General features: G+C 40.2%; 1 protein-coding gene across 4 annotated transcripts in view; it reads right to left on the reverse strand.

Annotated features, from left to right (window-relative positions):
* Positions 1-19528, reverse strand: part of sec24b (SEC24 homolog B, COPII coat complex component) — a 35431-nt gene extending 15903 nt beyond the window's left edge. Inside the window, exons 1-10 of one of the 4 annotated variants that reach the window (XM_085789233.1) lie at positions 19405-19528; positions 19151-19311; positions 17372-18094; positions 16371-16535; positions 13695-13847; positions 7236-7319; positions 5829-5995; positions 4185-4375; positions 3499-3601; positions 170-296 (exon numbers count right to left, since the gene is read on the reverse strand). In XM_085789233.1, the coding sequence (XP_085645359.1) occupies positions 170-296; positions 3499-3601; positions 4185-4375; positions 5829-5995; positions 7236-7319; positions 13695-13847; positions 16371-16535; positions 17372-18094; positions 19151-19256 (1819 nt within the window). In that variant the 5' untranslated portion in view covers positions 19257-19311; positions 19405-19528. Of the gene's footprint in view, positions 1-169; positions 297-3498; positions 3602-4184; positions 4376-5828; positions 5996-7235; positions 7320-13694; positions 13848-16370; positions 16536-17371; positions 18095-19150 lie in introns of all 4 variants that reach the window. The other 3 variants (XM_085789235.1, XM_085789234.1, XM_085789236.1) reach the window with 3 other exon arrangements.
* Positions 19529-21162: the final 1634 nt, after the last annotated feature.

The raw sequence follows: 21162 nt of genomic DNA on the forward strand, positions 1-21162 counted from the left end.
TCGAAAGAGAAGGAGGAGAAGGAGAGGAAAGAGAAGGAGAAGAAAGAGGAGGAGGAGGGGGAGAAGATAAAACGTGAGTGAAACATCTGCAGTGAACTAAAACAACTGGACATCAATGATGAAGTGATGATAATTAGATGAAGGAGGAGGGAACTGGTCGCCGCCTCACCGTCGTTGACGCGGTAACAGAGGTTGCACTTCCAGCGGCGCTGGTCCAGGAAGGTGACGAAGGGGTTGATGTAGGTCCGACAGGAGCGGCAGCGCACGATGGTGTTGGACGTGATCACAGGGAGTTGCTGCACAACAACAACAACAACAACAACAAACAGAGTATTAACCCTCCTGCCCTCCTTCCTTCATCTGTTCCCTTCCTCCATCCTTCCTTCTTTCCTTCCTTCTTTACACAATCCTTTTTCCCTTCCTTCTTTCCTTCCTTCCCTTTGTCCTTACTTCTTCTTCCTTCCTCTTTTGATCCAATTCACCTGGTCTGTTCCCTCCCTCCCTCCATCTTTCCTTCCTTTTCCCTTTCCCTTCCTTCTTTCCACAATCCTTTTTTGCCTCCCTCCCTTCTTCCTTCTTTTTTGACCCAATTGACCCATTCAGTTTCCCTCCCTCCATCTATCTTTCCTTCCTTCCTCCCATCTTTCCCTTTGTCCTTCCTTCCTTCCTTCCTTCCTTCTTTCCCTTTGTCCTTCCTTCCTTCTATCCCTTCATTCTTCCTGCCTTCCTTCCTTCCTTCCCTTTGTCCTTCCTTCCTTCTATCCCTTCATTCTTCCTGCCTTCCTTCCTTCCTTCCTTCCTTCCTCCCATCTTTCCCTTTGTCCTTCCTTCCTTCCTTCCTTCCTTCTTTCCCTTTGTCCTTCCTTCCTTCCATCCCTTCATTCTTCCTGCCTTCCTTCCTTCCTTCCTTCTTTCCCTTTGTCCTTCCTGCCTTCCTTCTATCCCTTCATTCTTCCTTCCTTCCTTCCTTCCTTCCTTCCTTCCTTCCTTCCTTCTTTCCCTTTGTCCTTCCTTCCTTCTATCCCTTCATTCTTCCTGCCTTCCTTCCTTCCTTGACCCAGCAGGTCAACAGGAGGGTTTTAATCTGATGTGTTTTTTCTCCACATTCACAAATCGCACAGTCGGGGATCGAACCGCCGATCTCTTGATTCAAACGTTCCTCTGCTCACGACTGAAGATTTGAAGCTTTTTGTTTCTGTTCTGATTGAATCTTTGTTAAAGCGGCGGCTCCGTCTGTTCCCGATGCTTCTCTTCCCCGTTTAACTTATTGATTACGTCTTTATTATTGATCAAACCCGATCACTTCACTCTGTGCTGCTGAACTCGTTAACGCTCGTTAACTGGCCATTAATTGACGAGATTAAACTGTTCCATTTAGAGGGAATAAGAAAAATATTAATATGACGAATGTTCTTTTTTTCCCAACAGAACGGGTTCATAACTTAAAATAAACAGCAAAACCGTTGAAACGTTAAAACATTGAAAATAAAACTCTTTCTTTTATTATCTGTTCTCAGTTAAATGGTTAATTACTGAGCTCCGCTGACGGAGCAGTCGCTTTCTCTCCCGATTAAACAACAAACACTAGAGTTGATTAATCACTTCTTTAATGTGTTTGTTGATTCAAAATGTTTCTCTGTTTTATATTATTAGAAATTAAATATCTTTGTGTTTTGGACAAAATGTTGCAGATTATTTTTAGCTCTGGTAAAAAACAATTGGTACTTTTCACAATGTTCAAACACTAAAGAGATGAAACAACTCAGAAAATCGTCGAAAGGAATGATTTCTTTACAAAAATAAACGGTCGAGCAGTGCAGTGGTAATGTCCAAAATATCTCCGACCGTTTATTTTTGTAACATCACAACAAGGAAAAAGTGTTTGTTTCTGTGGCGGGGAGAGCAGGCGCTCTGCGATCGGATAGTAATGTCTTTCCAGGACGTTTCAGAGTTAGGCTATCTGAGGTGAGTGATTACATGCAAAAACACAAAGTTTATACTGTTTATACTGTACACTATATGAGTTCAGTGGTGTCTCGTAAGGATTTGAGTCATGTACCATAGATATTTGATTGTTTTTTTGAGTGTTTGTTGTGATTGAAAAAATTGCCCCCATACTTTAGCGTTGTCGCTATCCCGAGCACCGGGTAGCCATGGTGTAACTCTGGTTTGCCTGCATCAATTTTAGTCGCGTTTTTTGCTCCCCCCAACACTGGGTGACTATCAGGACAACGATTTAAGGATCAAAAATGGCCGGAATTCTCCTTTAAAGATGATAGTTCCCCACTGTCCTTCAAGTTTTTAATTTTCGAATGGGAGGCTCTTACCTATTAGCTTAGTTAAATCCAGGTGGTGACTTATTTTTTTTGGACGGGTAGTGTATCTTTTCTTTTTAGCTGAGTAATAGTGTAACTACCAAGCCACATGATTATTCTGGGTACTGGTAGTGAATACAGTGATGGTCTTGAAAATGATCTCACATCGGTTTGACGGTCTCGACCACAACGCTGCTGCCTGAAACTCTGCATCGAGCTGCTCGGCCGCACAAAGTTTCCATTCACTTCTGAGCGTCGACAAGCGTTCGGCCGCTGTCGCTGTTTTTCCGGCGGTATCAGTGCATCGCTGTTCTCCGTCAGCTCTCGCTCTCCCTCCCTCTTTCTCTCTGAAACCACGTCAGCCTCGACGACGCCTCCTCTATAAATACACTCTCACTCTACAATCTGCCTTCGTCTTATCACCGTCCTGCCGCCGCTGCAGCTGCAACTCACTCCAACTGTCTCAGTGGGTGGTGAGCAGACAAACTTTACACAAGGTGAAAACAACCAAGTACAAGATTAAATTTATATATTTAGGATAAATAAAGAGAAAGAAGTGGGAGCACCCGTCTTATTTTTAATCGTATGGAATTAAAAATAAAAAATAAAAATATGTGCTTTGCAAAAAGTTAAGAGGACAGAACGACTGCAGCTTCTAATGATGATAATGATTTTTAATTGCAGCCATAATCAAATATCTCACTTTCTGTTGCAAACGGATCAAGAAACTAGAATTAATGCATCGTAGTTAGTCAGTGAGTAAGAAGCTTTGTGTGAAATCTGGTCATCGTTTATGGCTAAAAACTGTATCTTGAGGTCACACTGACTCTGACTTTTGACCTTTGACTACAACCATCTCATCTATTTGATTCATTTTACTGAGATATAACGTCTAACGAGAACAGGACAGACAGAAAAACTGGAAAAAATAAAACACGGCTCATGTTCCAAAACGTAAAAATGCAGCAGAAGTGCAGTTTATTTGATGTTTTGATTTTGAACTGGAAAGAAATTTTAAAAAAAAGTCCTCACACACTTGATTTCTTTGGGAAATTAAAATGGAAAACGTTAAAGATACTTAACTCTGTCCTATTTCATTAGAAGATAATTAACGTCTAAAGTGGTTTGTGTCTGAATGTTTTACGTGTTGAGTCTTTTAAAGGTCACAGAGGTTCGTTCGTACCTGTAAGTCTCTGAACGGGTGCAGCAGGAGGCCCAGAGGAAGCCGGGCCTTGTTGAGTAGCGCCTGGGTCTGGGGGATGCTCGACAGTGTACACCTGAAGGTCCTGATCAGCAGACACACATTTAAAGATTAGAAGACTCCTATTTTGAAATTTCCTGATCATAACAAGACTTGAAGGGATAGTTCAACATTTTTTTGGCCAATTGGCCCATCGCCATAATCCCTATAGTCATAGCAGTAGGTTCGTTACCTTTATTTGTCGATATATATATATATATATATATATATACATAAGGTAAATTCATGCAAAACCGCTGATGCACGTTGCCTTCAGGGACAGTTTTTCATCAAGCAGTCTCTGCATTTACCTCTAAAACAACTCTGTCTGGTAACGTTCTGTTATTATCTCATAGCGTGGTGAATGTGCAGGTCACAACTTGTCCACCAGAGCGTTTTGGAGTTGTTGGATTGTGTAGTTGATGAGTTTGATGAGGGAAACCAAGAAATCTCATTAGCCTCCGTAGCGTAGCTCTGAGCAGCTTGCGGCTCTGCTCCGCCGTTCTAAAAATAGCTTGCACCGACAATTAAAGGTAACGAACCTACTGCAAAGACTATATACTATTATGGCAATGGGCCAATTTGCCCAAAAATTTTTGAACTATCCCTTTAACGTGTCGTTCACTCACTGCGGGCTGCAGTTGACCTTCCTGAGGTCGGCGCTGAGGTTGGGCTCGGGCCCCTCCAGCGGCCGCGGCGGCAGCAGGCTCCTCTCCTGCAGCAGGTTGATCGGCCTCAGGGCCTCGACCTCCAGCTCCGGGACGCCGCTCAGGCCGCCGAGCGCCGCGGAGAGCTGGGACAGGCTGGGGAACGGCTGGACCTGAAGAGAGGAGGAGGAGAAGAGAGAGAAGAAGAAAGCAGATGAAGAAGAAGAAGAAAGAAGGAACAGGGTTCCTACACATTTGAAATTTCCAAATTCCATACTTTTTCCAGACCCTAATTTCCAGATTTCTCGGTAAAAAATTCAAATAATTTGTGGTATTTGAGTAAATAGTTGTGCATTATATAAAAAAAATCATGCAATTAATCATTTGTTTTCATTTGTATTCTGAATGTGTATGCCATTATGTAACCAAATAATTTCCAGGAGATTTTAGCTATAGGTAGCACATACAAAAATAATTAACCCAGATAACTTCAGATAAGACCAAACCCAGATAAGATATTAAGATAAATATATTTCCATACAATAATTTCCATTTTCCATACTTTTCCAGACCTGGAAATGTATAAAATCAAATTCCATACTTTCCATACTTTCCATACTTGCGTAGGAACCCTGAAGGAAAAACAAGTTTATAAAATCTGCGAGGTGATAAAGAGTCAAACCAAACGATCAGGGAGATAAAACCTGTGTAACAACTTCATCAACAGTTCCTTTAAAAGCTGCTGTTACATTGTTTAATCTCTTTTAAAAGCTCAGTGTTGGATATGTGAAGTTCTGCAGGTTTAACGAACCGAGAGACTCAAACTAAACTGAACACAGTCGATGCAAAATGAAATAAATATGCAACAGAGTTTTCTACTTCATGTTTCCAGGATTTTCTCTATTTATTCTATTTTAGTATTTTACACATAACATAACATATGCATGGACACAGTTTATATGACTGTGCAGCTCACAGATCTGAAAGTACCTACTGTAACCTTTTTTTTTAACTTTACTGCCTCCAAAACACGACTTCATTTCATTAAAAAAAACCAAACAAACAAATCCAACCAAAAGGTACATGAGAATTTCACCGAAATTACTCGTAATTATGTGACAAATAAACTATAGGTCTAGCTTGTTTTTTTTGTAAGGAAAAGTATCTAAATCTTCTCATGACGCCTCTAGTGCATGGTTGATAGATCATGATGATGATTAATGGCCAATTAAACAAAAACAACTGGAATTTCTTAAATATGACAAGTGCTTATTATTTTGGCCACCACTGTATGAAGTGTGTATTATTCTTACTTTTCTTATATCTGTGTTACATTGCCCTTACATTTTTTTTATATAGGATTGGATACTTGAATTTCCCTTGGGATCAATAAAGTTTCTCTAAGTCTAAAACAGTCTTTCAATCTCTAAAATAATAGAAAACAACAAAAAAAAGCAGCTTTTATATACATAAAAACCCAACTAACATTGTTTATAAAGAAAATGTTGCTCTGATCGACTCTTTCTCCAGCAGCAGAAACAGACCATAATCAACACTGAGAGAGAAGCTGCTGCTGGTTGGTTGGTTGGTTATTGATTATTGATCCGTCCCCTCCTCCTCTCTCACCTTTGCGTACTGCTGGTAGCCCGTCGTGCCGCACAGGTCGTGTGTCGGGGAGGAGTCGCCGCCGTGGGGGGCCGGGGCCTGCCGATAGGCCGGCTGCATGCTGGGGTAACCATAGCTACCGTACGACTGCGCCTGGTTGGTCATGTCGTTGGAAGGAGGCATCGAATCTGAGGGAGGGAGAGAGAGGGAGAGGTCATGTGAAGGTGTGATATTTATGTTTCAACGGGTGTTTCCATGAGTTCAGATTATTTATTTCATGTTTTAAATTATTTTATAAGGTGGAAAAAAAACAAAAACGTGTTGTAATTGTTTCTTTCGTCGTCTGAGCAGGTTTCAGTCGCTGCTCAGCGAGTTTCATTTTCAGTTCGACCTCCTGTGTCAACACGCGTTTGGTTTTTCTTGATTTTCAAACCACAGACCGAAACTATGTCAGTGCCAAGTTATGATTTGTAATAAAGATAAACATCTGAAACTGAAACCTGAAACAGAACAAAACACATCGTTTGCATGTTTAATGGTGAATTTAACTAAACTCTGCCGCTCACTGTGAGTTAATCATACAGTTTTAATAATACACTTCATTTGTAAGCATTTTTACAGATGCTTAAAGACACTTTACATTTTAAAACTTATAAAATAGAGCAAAGTCAGTGTGAAATACAATTAAAAACATCAATAAAACAGTATAAAGCACACAAATTATATATTACAAGCTAATTTAAAAAGGTAAGTTTTGAGCAAAAACAGCAGATAAACACAACTCATATAACTATACTCATACTTATTTAGATAAGAGTGTGTTTATGGATGAGTTTGTACCTGGATTTATGACCAAAAAGTGTCACAATGACTTTGACGTTTGACCTTTAACCGGCAAAATCGAATAAATTCATCAAATTTGAAGTTTTGAAGTTTTTATTTAATGAAATTTAATGAATTATGTTTTATTGTGTTTTTTATCTTTAGTATTTTTGCCTTTTTAGTATGTTTTATGGTTTTTATTTTACTGTGCAGCACTTTGGAAACCTTTGTGTTTATTTAAATTGTGCTTTATAAATAAATGAATGGATTGGATTGGAAAATACACCTGATACTGGATATAAATCCTCTACATCAGACGCAAAATAACAACAATATACAAAAAATTAACACAAATATAACCATTAGTTACCTGGATAAAGTGTTAACGAGAACAGGAACAGAAAAACTGAAAACAACACGGTTCCTGCCCAGAAGGCATAAAAATAAAAGTCCTGCAAAACTTTGAAAAGCAGCTGTTTCAAGACACTGTTTGTTTGTTTGTTTGTTTGTTTAACATATTCTGATTATTTACATTGTTAATGGTGACGCTCACTGTGAGTTACTTCCAATAAAAGCAGCAGAGTGTGTTTTCTGGTGAGTTTGTACCTGGGTAGCTGCCTCCTTCCAGCGAGTCGTAGCTGTTGGGAACCGGCGAGGCGCTGCCGGTCGTGGAAGAGGAAGTATCACCACCTGAGAGAGAAACAGTCAGACACACGTTAAAAATAAAAAAAACACACACAAATAAAGAGATAATAAAGAAAACAGTTGAACCAGGATCCAGAAGGAGGGCTGAATAAAAAAAAAGCTAAAAATAAAAAGTAAAAGAGAAAATGAGGGAAGAATGAAGGACGGCAGCTGCAAATGAAGTGAATAAAGGACGGTGAGGATGAATGATACAAGAACAAGAGGGAACGAGGGAGAAGAATAAAAGAGACGAAACATTAACGGGAATGAAAAGAAGCTTTTTTTTCTGTGTGTGTGTGTTTGGCCGTGAAGCTGCGCTGAGCTCGGACTCCCTCTGGGCTCGGAGAGAGAGAGAGGGAAGGAGAGATGGAGTGAATACAGAAAAGAGAACAGGATGAAGAGCTGCAGAGAAAACATGGAGGACGACGGCTGCATGAGAACAACCAGAGATGAGACACAGATCATGTGATCGACTCTGAACTTTACCGTCTTCGTTTCCCCAAACACTCAGAGTTTCTCTTGTATCGATTCACTGATAAACTATTTATAATATCTTTTATCTTTTCTTAACATGTGAGTTTAGAAGGAGAAAAACAAAGACATGTGGGAAACAGCACTAGAAGAAGAAGAGGAAAAAGCTCCAATCTCAATTTCTAACCCTCAGACGTGTAAATGTTTTCAGTTTTAATAAAGATTTTAAAATTACCACAACTATTTAAAGTTGTACACATCACGACCCCTGTTCTTCATAGAAAAGATCTAGTTACATCGTTGCTGCTCATTTGCATAAAATCCTTTTTGTTTTTTTTGTTTTTTTACACGTTTTCATGTCTGATGCAGCAGCTGATGCAAAATCTAAAACCAAAGTCCTGCAGCAATTAATTAATTAAACTTTTTTTTTACTACTTGTCTGATATCAACAATGCAACACAATGATGATGTATATTACAGGATCATAGTGGTGTCTTATTGCATCAGGGAATATTTCTATCATTACAAACCCTCGCCATGTTAGGTGAAGAGGTATGAAAGAGAAATGAGACTGGGCCAAAGAGAAAAGAAAAGAAAAAAGAAGTTGAGAGGAAACGTGAGGAAAATACTGAGCTCTTAAAACTTGAAAATATCTTACTTTGGTATAAAAGAGTATCACCACCAGTAGCAGATACTTTAAAGTATCAAATTAAGCATGTGTGCATTAAAGTATGTGACATTATTAACCCAATAATGATGCTTCACCGTGTGAGGACAGTTTTATTGCTGTAGCAGCTCAAAGTGAAGTGAGTTTTAATGCTTCTTAAACTTGCTGTAGTGTCGGAAAAGTAAAAAAAAACACCTCAAACTGATGGTGTTGTTGTGTTTTTTTTATCTGCTTTTCCTTCAGCTTTTACCTTTAGAGAGTGATTTCATACATTTCCCATCCCATCAGTAAAAACTGAAAAACTCAATCAATCTGATCGATACAGTCGATCTCCTGTCTGATTCAACACAAAAAGTCAAAGTGCAAAATCTGCAATAATGAATGAGTTGTTTCAGTTTTTAATTCCCAGTAGGACTATTATTATTATTATTATTATAATAATTATTATAATTATAAGGGTCCACTACATCTGAATGCATGTCGACGCCTGTGGGGCCAAGAGGAGGGATCAAACCGAGGCACGCGACAGGAGCCGGTGGCCGAGAGCTGATTGGACGGGAGGGGATCCAATTATCTCCGACTAAGTCAGAGCAGCAGACTATTGGATTATCTGCTCTGAGGAGGAGGAGGAGGAGGAGGAGGAAGACACCAGGACAGTTAAGCCTTCTTCTTCTTCCTCCTCTGTTCTGTCACAGATGACAGATCAATAAAAAAAGAGGAAAACAAACTGTTTTTGAATTCCTTCTCCTTCGTCATCTGATCCTAAGTTTCCAGTCACCTCCTCCTCCTCCTCTTCCTCGCCGCTGTCGCCCCTCGTTAATGATAATTAAAGCTTCATTCACACCGTGGTCGTCCCTCCTCCTCCTCCTCCTCCTCCTCCTCCTCCTCCTCCTCTCTAATCGGTGCCACTGATCTGATTATCAACGATCGGACGATGTTTTGTTTTGTTCATCGTGTCGTGTTTCAGTTTTCACACCGACGGTCGACAAAGGGTTAAAGTTAGAAGATGTAACGTGCGACTGAAGGGTGAACTCAGACGCCGGGCGCCGCCGCTCTGCTTTCATAACAAGAGCGTTCGATGTCGCTCACTTGAGACACACGCACACGAACACACACACCACCACTCAGCAGATTCTGGCTCCGGCTCCAGAGTGACTCAGCAGGTTTTGGCGAAAACACGACAAAGAAGAAATCAAAACACTGACAGAGAGTGTGTGTGTGTGTGTGTGTGTGTGTGTCTGAAATCAAAGTGTGAAGATCTGTGTGAATTTGGACGATCGTTTTTCACACTTTTCACACTTTTCACAGTTCTGAGTAGAAATGAACAATATTTGTGTTTAAACTGGTCACTAATTCATCAAAAATGCCAAATTTAATGTGTTAAAATGTGACGATATGATGCGACTATGAAAATAATGCTCACTTACAGTAACTGCAGCAACAATTACGTGGTTGTATTGTGCAACTTAATATTCAGTTTGTTCATTTTAACTTCAGCTGCACCCTCAAAGAAATTAAATAAGCTCCAGAAAACACAATAAGTGACACTAAATCCTCACTTCACTGGAGTAAAGGATTATATTAATGTATAATCAATCACACTTGCATTATTTACACTATTTTTAATGCTTGTGCGTCTAATTATAAAGTGCATTTGTCTGTTTTTTAACCACACATCTCAAAAAAGAAACCCAATCTCCCTTTAAATAAAAGGGTTTGATAACAATAACACTTATAATAATGTAGTTTCTTATTCTTATTTGATTATTTTTATAGCATTATTTGCTATAAATTTGTTATTTGATGGCTTTAAAAAGAGGACGAGCCTTTAACATTAACCTAATGTCTGTTTCAGACATTTATGATAAAGTGTCACTGTTTCCCATGACGACAGGGTGATAAAACAGCACTACCATCACCTCCCTGGCTCCCTCCAATTCCTGCTGCTCAGATGAATGATTTAAAGCAAACAGTTTTCATTAATGAGCTGATTTGAAGAGAGAGAAAACTCAACCGTATAAAACAAGTTTGTCCGTTTTGAATCTATTTGTTCATTTAGTGAGTAAAATAAAGACAGAAAGGTTTTCAACTCCTGGTAGATCAACATCTCTGCCGCTGTAAGACGGAGCAACGCCGTCGAGACCTGGTGCAGGTCATCGGGGAGGAGCTGAGGGCTAAAACAAGCGCCTCTTTTAATTAAGTGATGTGCTAATGAGCGCTGGACGGCCGACAAAACCTCCACCGGAGCTCCCTCACCGGGACCGAGCGAGTCAGCAAACACACACACACAAAGGGAGGCTGCAGCTGGCGGCGGGGGAGGGGCTATATTTAAAAACCCGTTAACCTCTGGCTGATGACACAAGCACCTGAGGGAGCGTCACCTGCAGAGCAGCTGAGTGGTGCAACAACAGACGGAGGTGTGAGACCGAGGTAACGCGACGCAGCGCGGCGTTACATCAGCACCAGTTAGTTCGTCTGTTTCAGAAACTAGTTCATATCTGTGGAGGCCTGTTTGTGACAGTGACATAAAGTAAATATCCTCAAGTTAAGTCACAATTATGAGACGAAAAGTCACAATGATGAGATTTAAAATTGAAAACATGAGATAAAAAGTCATATTTATTACATCAAAAGTCTTAATTATGAGATTTAAAATCTAATTAATGTGATTTAAAGTCACAATTATGAGATAAAATCATAAAATTATTAGATTAAAAATCCAAATTATGAGATAAATCATAATTATGATCAGTTAAATTATAATTATGGCATTAAAAGTAAAAATGATGAGATTAAAATTCATAATTACGAGATTTAAAATTGAAATAACGAGATAAAAAGTCAGATTTATTACATCAAAAGTCTTAATGATGAGATTTAAAATCAAAAATCCAAATTATGAGATAAAGTCATAATGGTTAAATGGTTGATTAAAATTCATAAATATGAGATTTAAAATTGAAATGAGATAAATAAAAAGTCATAAAAAGTGTCAAAGACAAATTTTGACTTTTATATCCCACAATAACGACTTGAAAATCTCATCATTTTAACTTTTTATCTCATACTTATGACTTTTAATCTCATTATTATGACTTTCTTTGGGGACATTCATTTTCTTTCAGGTCCCATAAATAAAAGTCTTTATCTGCCAGTTAAATTAACGTCTGCATGAAAAGCACAAATCTTCACTCCTGTGCAGAACAAAGTCAAACAATAATATATTAAAAAGCTTTCAGTCAGAGTCGAGCACTTTGGTGAAGCGCCAACAAGCTTTTTGGCAAACAGGGTCGTCTCAGGCCAAAGAGACGATTAAATTACTTTGCCTGTAAGTCCATGAAAACACTATGATAATAAAACAGCATAAAAACTACAAAAAGCAACAAATCCTCATGTTATAGAGTCCATAAATGACCAAAATGTGGTGGATTCATTTGCAAACTGCTCCTGAAACCTGATCTTATTAAGCCCATTATTAGATAATCACATCTATTTCCATTTAATCTCCACAGCTGTGAAGACTCAACACAGTCTGATTTTTTAAAAATTTTATTTCCAGTTGGACGACTATTAAAAACCCACTGACGGACGGACGATCAACGTGTCCCTGAGATTACTTGAGTGAGAGCGAGTTAAGACGGCAGCGAAGGAACCAAAGCTTCCAATAAAAAGACAGGAGGCAGGAACTTAGACCGAGAAGCTCACCTGAACTTACCTGCTCACCTTTCTGAGAAATAAAAATAACACAAATGAATGTCAGTTTTAACTTGACGGAGCAACAAGAGAGGAGGAATAAAGGTTTTTAAAGGACGACAGATGGATTCAACATGAGGCTGGTGAAGGTGAGAGAGGCGGCAGGTGGAAGAAGAATCTGATTAAACCAATTAGATCAAGAGGAGGCGGACGGACGATGGGCGGAGGGACTCGTTTACACTAACTACATCCACACTGCTACGTTTTCATTTTAATACAATCGCACCTGAAAACATACGTATGCCTGAGCAATCACGATTCAGGTACAACATCTTCTTCTCCGCAGCCGATAAGTTACTACACTAATGCTGCAAAAACGAGTAGCTGCAAAGAGCTGTGGTGTTCAGATGCAGAATTCAATTTTAAAAAACAGCTTCTAGCAAAAACAACAAGGTCAAAAAACACTCCTATTTCATTAACCGAGCTGCTTTCTCTACTGATGAGTCATCGTTACCAAAACGTCTCTGTGTTTTCGGTGTTTTCCTGTGGTATCAATGTGAAAATGAAGCAGAAAAGAGATGCGTGATAAAATGAAAACATACGTAGCAGTGTGGATGTAGCAGCATTAGGAGCTTTAGGTGGAGCAGGAATGACAGAAGAGGTAGCGACTAAAAAAAGTGACGTTGCATGAGTGGGAAATGAAAAAAACAACAAAAAACGCAGGTAACCCTTTAATTTAGAGGCCGTTAATTACATGATAATGTAAGAAATAACGGTCCATTGCAAGAACCTGGTGGAGAATATTCTGACCTTTCACAAAAAATTCAAAGCATGAAAACCACGTGTAATCTTTAGCCTTTATGAAGAACATGACATTACTATGAAATTGGCCGTTATTTCTAGGCTATTTGTGGACATTATCACGTAATTATTTGTTATTTCTCTGCTATTTCTTGTCTTTACTACGTAATTAATTGTTATTTAATGGTTATTTCTAGACATTATCATGTTATTGTTATTTCTTGACATTGTCACGTGAGTACTTGTTATTTCTTGGCTACTTCTTGACATTATTACGTAATTAATTGTTATTTCTTGGCTACTTCTTGACATTATTACGTAATTAATTGTTATTTCTTGGCTACTTCTTGACATTACTATGCAATTTATTGCTATTTCTTGGCTATTTCTTGACAATTCTATGTATGTAATTAATTGTTATTTCTTGACATTACCAAGTAATTAATTATTATTTCTTGGCTATTTCTTGACATTATCACGTAATTGTTACTTCATGGCTATTTCTTGACTTTACTACACAATTAATTGTTATTTCATGGCTATTTCTTGACATTACCACGTAATTAATAGCCTGTAAATTAAAGGGTTACCAAAACGCACAAAAAGTTATAATTTAAAAAAGGGAAGTTTTGGGGGCGATGCAGGTTTCAAGACAAAAACAGGAGGTGGATGACGCATCACAATGGAGAGGGGGGGTTTTGGGGGGGGGTGAAAGGTTATGGGGGTTGGAGGTAAAAGCGAAAGCAGACCTGCTTCCTCATCCTCATCCTCCTCCTCCTCCTCCTCCTCGTCATCATCATCCTCATCAGAGCTGGATGACGAAGGAGCTGCTGCTGCTGGGCCTGAGGCGGCGGCAGAGGCAGAGCTAGCTCCACTATTAGCAACATATCCATACTGCATGCCTGTTGGAAGGAGGGGGGTGGGAGGGTGGGAGGGGGCGGGGGGGAGAAGGTACATCAGAAAAACTGTCAAAGACGAGGTGGTCGACAGCAAAAAACGGGGCGGCGATGAACATCATGCAGTAAAGATTTCCAGTTGATGTGTGTAAATAAACTTGCATCTAAATTAATTAGAAAATCATGGAAAAGTTTATTTATGTCAGTAGTTCAATTCAAAAAGTGAAACTAATACAGTATATGGATCCATTAACTGATTGAAACCTTTATTTATTTATCCTGGGAGATTCAAGTGTCCGAAACAGCGACCGTTAAAAAAGGAGAGGCAGAAGACGGTCATTTAAAAGACAGATTATCGGTTAAAGAAAGGTAATTAGCTATTAAGGTCAATAAATCAATAGATATATAAATGAAAAGACAGCACAAGGGAGGCATACCCCAACTCATGAAGTATTAAAAAGTAAAATGCCAGGTTATCCACCTTTTTCCGAACGTCAAAAACGTAAGCCGGTTTTGCTCTTCCGGTGGAATTTTCTGTTTACGTTTCCATGGTTTCGGTAGTCGTGGTAAATGCATGGATCTTTTTTTTTTGTCAATGAAAATCTGTAAAACGCATGGATCATCACACCAGCTTTTAACAATAGATATCACACAAATTGACATCCGTGTTAAAAGCCAGCGTTAATAGATCCATGCGTTTACCGCAACTATGACAACGACTGAAAACCATGGAAACGTAATAAACGTACAATTCCACCGGAAACGCAAAACCGGCTTCCGGTTTTGACCATAGATGACGTTCGGAAACTTGTGGATAGTTAAAAAAAAAAAAAGCCAAGTCTGTTCAAAAAGTGCCATAAAACATTTTGTGTCTTTATTTGTTTAATTTCTTTTAATTGTAATTATTATGTCTGAAGACTTAAAATTCAGTATCTCAAAAATGTTAATAATATTACAAAAGGTCATTTTTTTTAAAAGAACCATTTTTAATATGGAAATGTTGGCCTTCGGTAAAGTATGTCCATCTATATGCTCTCAATACTCGGGTTTGACTTGAACCTTTTCTAATTCATTAAGATGCACCTGTAAACGTGTTGTTGTTGTTGAGACGAGACTGTTGATCTTTGTTTTCTGACTTTTCCAACACTCACAGACCCTTCAGAAACATTTTAACCAGGCTGAGACACTTTGATATTTTTGGCCATGAAACAAGATTTTACGTCACAACAAGTCGGCCATTTAAAAGCTGTGAAGTGTCAGAGGCCAAACACACACACACACCGTCTTGAGTCGATGGAGATGGAGATGCCATTTGCAGGTTGTTTTTTTTCATCTCCTGTGGGACATTATTTCTCACAGCCAGTGGATTACTCAACCAACCGAGCTCCACCCAAAAAAAAAAAACTGAAATATTTCACAAAATGCTGCAAATTGCGTCACACAAAATTTGACACAACAATCACAGACGCTGCGTTCAGACTTAACCGACCCAGCTCAGAAGAGTTATTCGCTCACTAGATTTAACACCAGAAGCGACCGAGCGTGTATTTAAACACACGCCTGTTACAGAGGTGTGGCCTGTGTTTGTTTATCCTGCTGCTCGCTTGTTATTGTTATTGTTGTTGCTGCATGTTTTCACTGGAGCAGGGGACACTGGTTTAAACTGTGAACACACAACACACAGTCAAACAACCTCATAGATTTTTGCTCTGTTAACATTTCTAAGATTTTGTTTCGCTCTACAGTACATGCAAAGACTACGCATCGTTTTTTTCTGTTCTTTTAAAAAGGGCTTTTGGCTTTGCAACCAGAGTAATGATTTAAATGCAACTGCAGTCGGCGCTGGAGAAGAAAAACATCACCAGTCTGAACCGAAATAAACCGTCAGTTTACGGGTGGGAGGTGAGTCCCGGCCTGAAACCCTCGAATTTGTGTAAAGGCCTCACACACCTGCACATTTGAAAGAGTGAGTGTGTGTGTGTGTGTGTGTGTGTCTGTGTGCATGGATGTGTGAGTGTGTGCAAGAGACGACATGTGGTGCATTTCCAGAGTGCAGCTGTGGTTATGTAAACCGTACACACACACACTGACACACACACACATTTGCCCTGTGAACTAGGAGCAGGATTTCAAACATCCAACCTGTACGTCTAAACACAGGCTCAACAGACGCAAAAGACAAAAACCAGGACACACAGAGAGCACAGAAATAAAACAAACGCTGTTGTTTCACCTACAGCAAAACATAAAAGTAAAATCTGGTTGGAGAAAAAGTTTTCAAAATACTGTACTGGAAATACAGTAGTTTTAGTGCGATCTTATTAATAATAATTTAAAAAAAAATTAGAAATTAATCTTAAAACAAGCAGATGATTTCATAGCAACAGCATGTCAACTCTCATAATTATACATACAAAGCCATAAATAGCGCCGACAGTTTAAATAAAGAGCAGCGCCGATGCAGAGTGAAGACAAACCTTAAAACGATTTGTAAATGAGTCTTAAAATAAACACTTTTGTGATAAATACCTTGGTGGCGTCCCGGTGAGGAATGAACTGAAGTGGAGGGCGTTCCTGAGGGCGTCTGGTCTGCGTCCGGACCCCTGCTGCCGTACGAGTCGTAGCTCTGAGGAGGCCGCTGGTGGTGGTGGTGGCGGCCGCCGTGGTCGTACTGTTGGTGGACCGAGGCCTGGGCTGCAGCGACGGAGGAGGAGGAGGAGGATAAAAAACAAAAACATTAAATCACAGGGAGGAAAGAGCAGAGTTACCTTCAGTCTCTATGTGAGAAATCGCTGCTCAGGGAAGCACCGGAGAAGATTTTTAACTCACATCCTCACATCCTGCTTCCCCTCAGTCACAATAATGAGATTTAAAATTGAATTCATGAGATTTAAAGTCACAATGATGAGATAAAAAGTCGCAATTATGAGATAAAAAGTCAAAATTGTGAGATAAAACATTTAAATTATGAGAGAAAAAGTCTTAATGAGATTTAAAATTGAATTTATGAGATTTAAAGGCACACTTATGAGATAAAAAGTAAAAAATTGTGAGATAGAACATTAAACATTAACATTAAAATATGAGATAAATCATAATGAAGAGAATTTAAAGTCATAATTCTGACATAAAAAGTTAAAAATTTGAGGGTCGACGGCTTAGGGTACCAAAAAGCAGACTGAACAGATATAGGAACTCATTCATCTCATCCGCCATTACGGCACTACACGGCACTACACGGCAACGTGAAGCACTTTACCTTATTTAAGAACTGTGGGTTTCATTTGACTGGTTTTTACCATTTTATATGTGTTGTATGGAAGCACTATGTATGTTACAGTATGTGTCCCATCCCGTATGCATTGTGTAATGTTTAGTTACTTTGCTGTGCAATCCAATCCAATCCAATAAAATAAAATAACATAAAAATGACAATTTCTCAGTCGTTGAAGTTGAATTATTGGACAAATACATTTGATTGAGCAGCATTTTCCCAGATTTCCACAGCTCAGTGTTGCACAAACACTCACACACACCTGTGCTTCCTTGACCGTTGACCGTGGGCGCCATCTGACTGGGAGGACCCCCGCCGTACCCGGGCTGCATCGCTGGCGTGGAGGTCGGCGGTGGCTGCGGCGGCGGCTGAGCGGTGCTGTACTGATGAAGCGGCGCTCCCATCTGGATGGGCATCGCTCCAGGCGTGGAGGAGGAGGAGACTGTGCTCTGCGAGGAACTCAAGGTGCCATACTGACTACTTCCCGGCGCCGAGGGGTACGAAACGATGGGGTAGAGGGGAGCTCCGGTGCCGCTGGCCGCTGCAGGAACCAGACTGGGATGTTGTTGCTGTTGCTGTTGCTGTGGAGGGTGCTGCTGCGCCGGGGGAGCACGGTACGCCTGCTGTCCATAGTAGGACCCCGGAGTGGCGTAAGGTGGAGGATGTTGCTGCTGGAGTTGCTGTTGGTTGTACCGGGCGTTTGACGGCGGAGGCGCTGACGAAGGAGGGAGAGGAGCAGCATACGGCGAGGGTGCTACATGATGCTGAGGGACATGGTGGTGATGCTGCTGCTGCTGCTGATGATGATGATGATGGTTGTTCTGGTAATAGTTAGCACCGTGGGCACTGTTCGTAATGGGCGCTTTGCCGGGAGGTGGCGTGGAGTGGGCAGGGATGGTGGGGTAGCTCTGGTGCTGAGGTGGGGCACCATAGTAGCCTGTAGGTGGTGGATACATGGATGGGTACGTCTGTGCTGGACCTGGGAACAGAGAGGAGGGCAGTTAGTTTAATACAATTGTAATTGACCATAGTGTGAAATATTTCGGCTCCAAACTCAGTCAAACCAGCAGCATTAAGATAATTAATAAATACATTTGATTATCATTACCAATAAGCAACAAGCAGCAGCTGTTTCCTCAGCAGTGGGGGGTTAATACAGTTAGCTCTCTAATTAATATCCCCTCTTTAATAAAAATCAATTATTTTGTGTTAAATAAATTGTATTGTATTGTATATTTAAACAAAATAACACAATGAAATGATGGTGCGCAATCTGTCACACAGCTCTTATCCGGCTAACACTTTGCGTTAGCTTTGCTTCGCGTGCTAACGTTAGCGCCGCTACCTCCCGCCTCCCTGACGTCAGCCATGGGGTTGTGCTGCGTTCGAAGACAACTCGAAACTCGGATTTTTCCAAGCTCCTACTTGAAACCTCCATCTGCTCCCACTCGGCGAAGCCAGAGAATCAAATCTACCTCGACCTCTTCGATAATCAGTTGTCTGACCTCACACAACAATCTATGCACCCGTTCAGAACAACACACGGCAAAAACATAAATTCAAATGCATTGACATGCCAACATTAAAACGTTTTTTGTTATTTTTTTTATGCTTTTTGCCTTTTATAATGTATTTATGCTTTAGCTACGCGAAGCACTTTGAATGCAGAATTTATCCCAGTCCACCTTATATTTTTGATTATTTTGACGTGGTGCGTCTCGAAAGCTTTCAACTAGGAACTCAGGGTTTCCAGGATTCCGAGCTGTCATGAACGCAGCATTAGCTACCGTTATCCTAGCTTTAGCTTTAGCTTTGACACTTCACTTTTTTCACCGAATTAACGCGTTGATTTAATTTATAGTTAATGTCAACGGTGTTATTAACACCAGAGAGTTAGATGTGTGAAGAAATAAAAACTCAACAACGCGACCGCTAAAAAAAATCGTCTTTTGACATCACACGGCATTAGCGTTAGCACCGTTAGCATGCTAACATGCTAGCGGTGCCGGCTAACCGCATCACCCCGGCCTGGTACCGTTCTGGTCGGGCGGCGCAGCTCCTCCGTTCGGCGTCGAGCTCTGGTTGTAGCTGACGGAGCTGGAGCCGCTCCGGTTGGTGGTTGAACCCGGCGCAGACATCATCGCTGCTCTGTCCTCCTCCTCCTCCTCCTCCTCCGACCGGTCCTCCTTATTCCCACTGGTTCACGGCGGAGTAAGAAGAAAGACACATGAGTTTCGTCGTCGCCGTCCCTTTCCCTGCTGAAAAAGCCCGGTGGTCGGTGAGGAGGACCCGGGCAGCCCGGCCAGGTTCACGGAGAGATGAAGCTTCCAGTCTGGATGTTGATGAGGAGCTTTACTGGCTGCGGCTGCTGCGGTCCTACCGCTCCCCCTGGTGGAGCTACTGCTGCAGGTGTACGTTACCGTTCATTTCACATTTCACTTTTTAATAATAATAATAAAACAAAGATTTATTATTCACAACAGACGTCTATTTAAAAACTGTAATGTGCATATTAACTGTATTCATTCAGAATGGAGTTGCACACCTGCAACCTGTACAATGTTCATCCTACACTAACTGAATTACTGTAAATATGTTTGTAAATGTGTCTCCTCATAACCTATGCAGATTTTGTTACTGTATCCTTAATAGGGATACTATTGCCTTGGTTATTTTATTCTCCTATCTGTATTTTTTATTGTATTCTATTGGCGCTGCTGTGACACAATAATTTCCTGCAAAGGATCTATTAAAATCCACTGCAGTCTGCTTATGTTTGCACAGATAATGACACAATACACAGTTGTGTATATTCCCTCCAGGTAGCCTACATGTTATTTATAGCTTTTGCATCTGAAAGTCACAGGTTCAAATTTTGCAAAACACATTTACTCTTCAACGTTTTACTTTTAATATAAAAATAGTATTGTTTTAATGTGTTTTTTTTATGTGATGTGTTTGTATACCCAAGCTGCTGCCCCCCTCCCAACTTTCCCACAGTATTTCTGGTACCAGAGACTTTTTTTTTGAACGCAGCAACGTTAAAACAATAAAACATTCTTGTACAGTGTCTCATAGCAACGCAAAGCTGAAAAAACGTTTTCTTTTGAAACTGTATTTTAAAAGAAAATAACATTCTTTGAATGGTCTGATTAAACTCTGATTAAAATCTCCTGATGGTGCCTCAGGATGTTTACTCTGTATCCTAGCAGTGACTTCATCATGGAGGACTTCACATGGAAGTTCAGCCGTTGCCAGGGTTTGATGATGTACACAAATATTGTTACGATAGGAAAACCTGTCTACTTTCTGAGTCTTCACCAATATTATAAATTACCTGTTAGTACTTTTTAGCTAATAAAGATTTCTACTGTGAGACAGAAAGTGAACATTTAGGAACGAAATCCCATGAGCCTCCGTAGTGTAGCTCTGAGCAGCTCGCGGCTCTGCTCCGCCGTTCTAAAAATAGCTTGCACCGGTCCGACAATTAAAGGTAACGAACCTACTGCTATGACTATAGCGATGATGGCAATGGACCAATTTGCCAACATGTTGAACTATCCCTTTAACCTTTGCACCTGCAGCAGCAGCAGCAGCAGCACAAAATACGACAAAAAAACACAACGAAAACAAACCAAAGGTTGAGTAAAAAACTCAGAGCTACCAGACGTTTTGCTGCGACCAGTTGAAGCGCATGTTTTACGATGTTAATCCAGCGTCGGTGCCTGAAATAACTCACTCACACTTCATGTAGGGAACGGATATAATTTGTGGACATGAAAATATCAAATTAAAACAGACCAAGACCCCAAAAGCTGCTGCACTTTCTTGTCTTGTCACATCAAATCCCTTTAGTTTAAAATTGTCTGTGAAACCTTTGTGTTTTCTGACACAAAACAGCACTGATAAAAAAAGAAGAAGATAAAATCCATCCATATTTACACCAGGAACTGATATTTCATGATGATTTCATTCATCCAGTTTCACAACATGCAGGAATTAAACTTTGTGGACTGTGCAGATGTATTTAAACAGTTTTATAATCTG

Source organism: Trachurus japonicus, chromosome 10 (genome assembly GCF_045865225.1).
Source record: "Trachurus japonicus isolate A0001 chromosome 10, Traja_1.0".
NCBI classification, from domain to species: domain Eukaryota; kingdom Metazoa; phylum Chordata; class Actinopteri; order Carangiformes; family Carangidae; genus Trachurus; species Trachurus japonicus.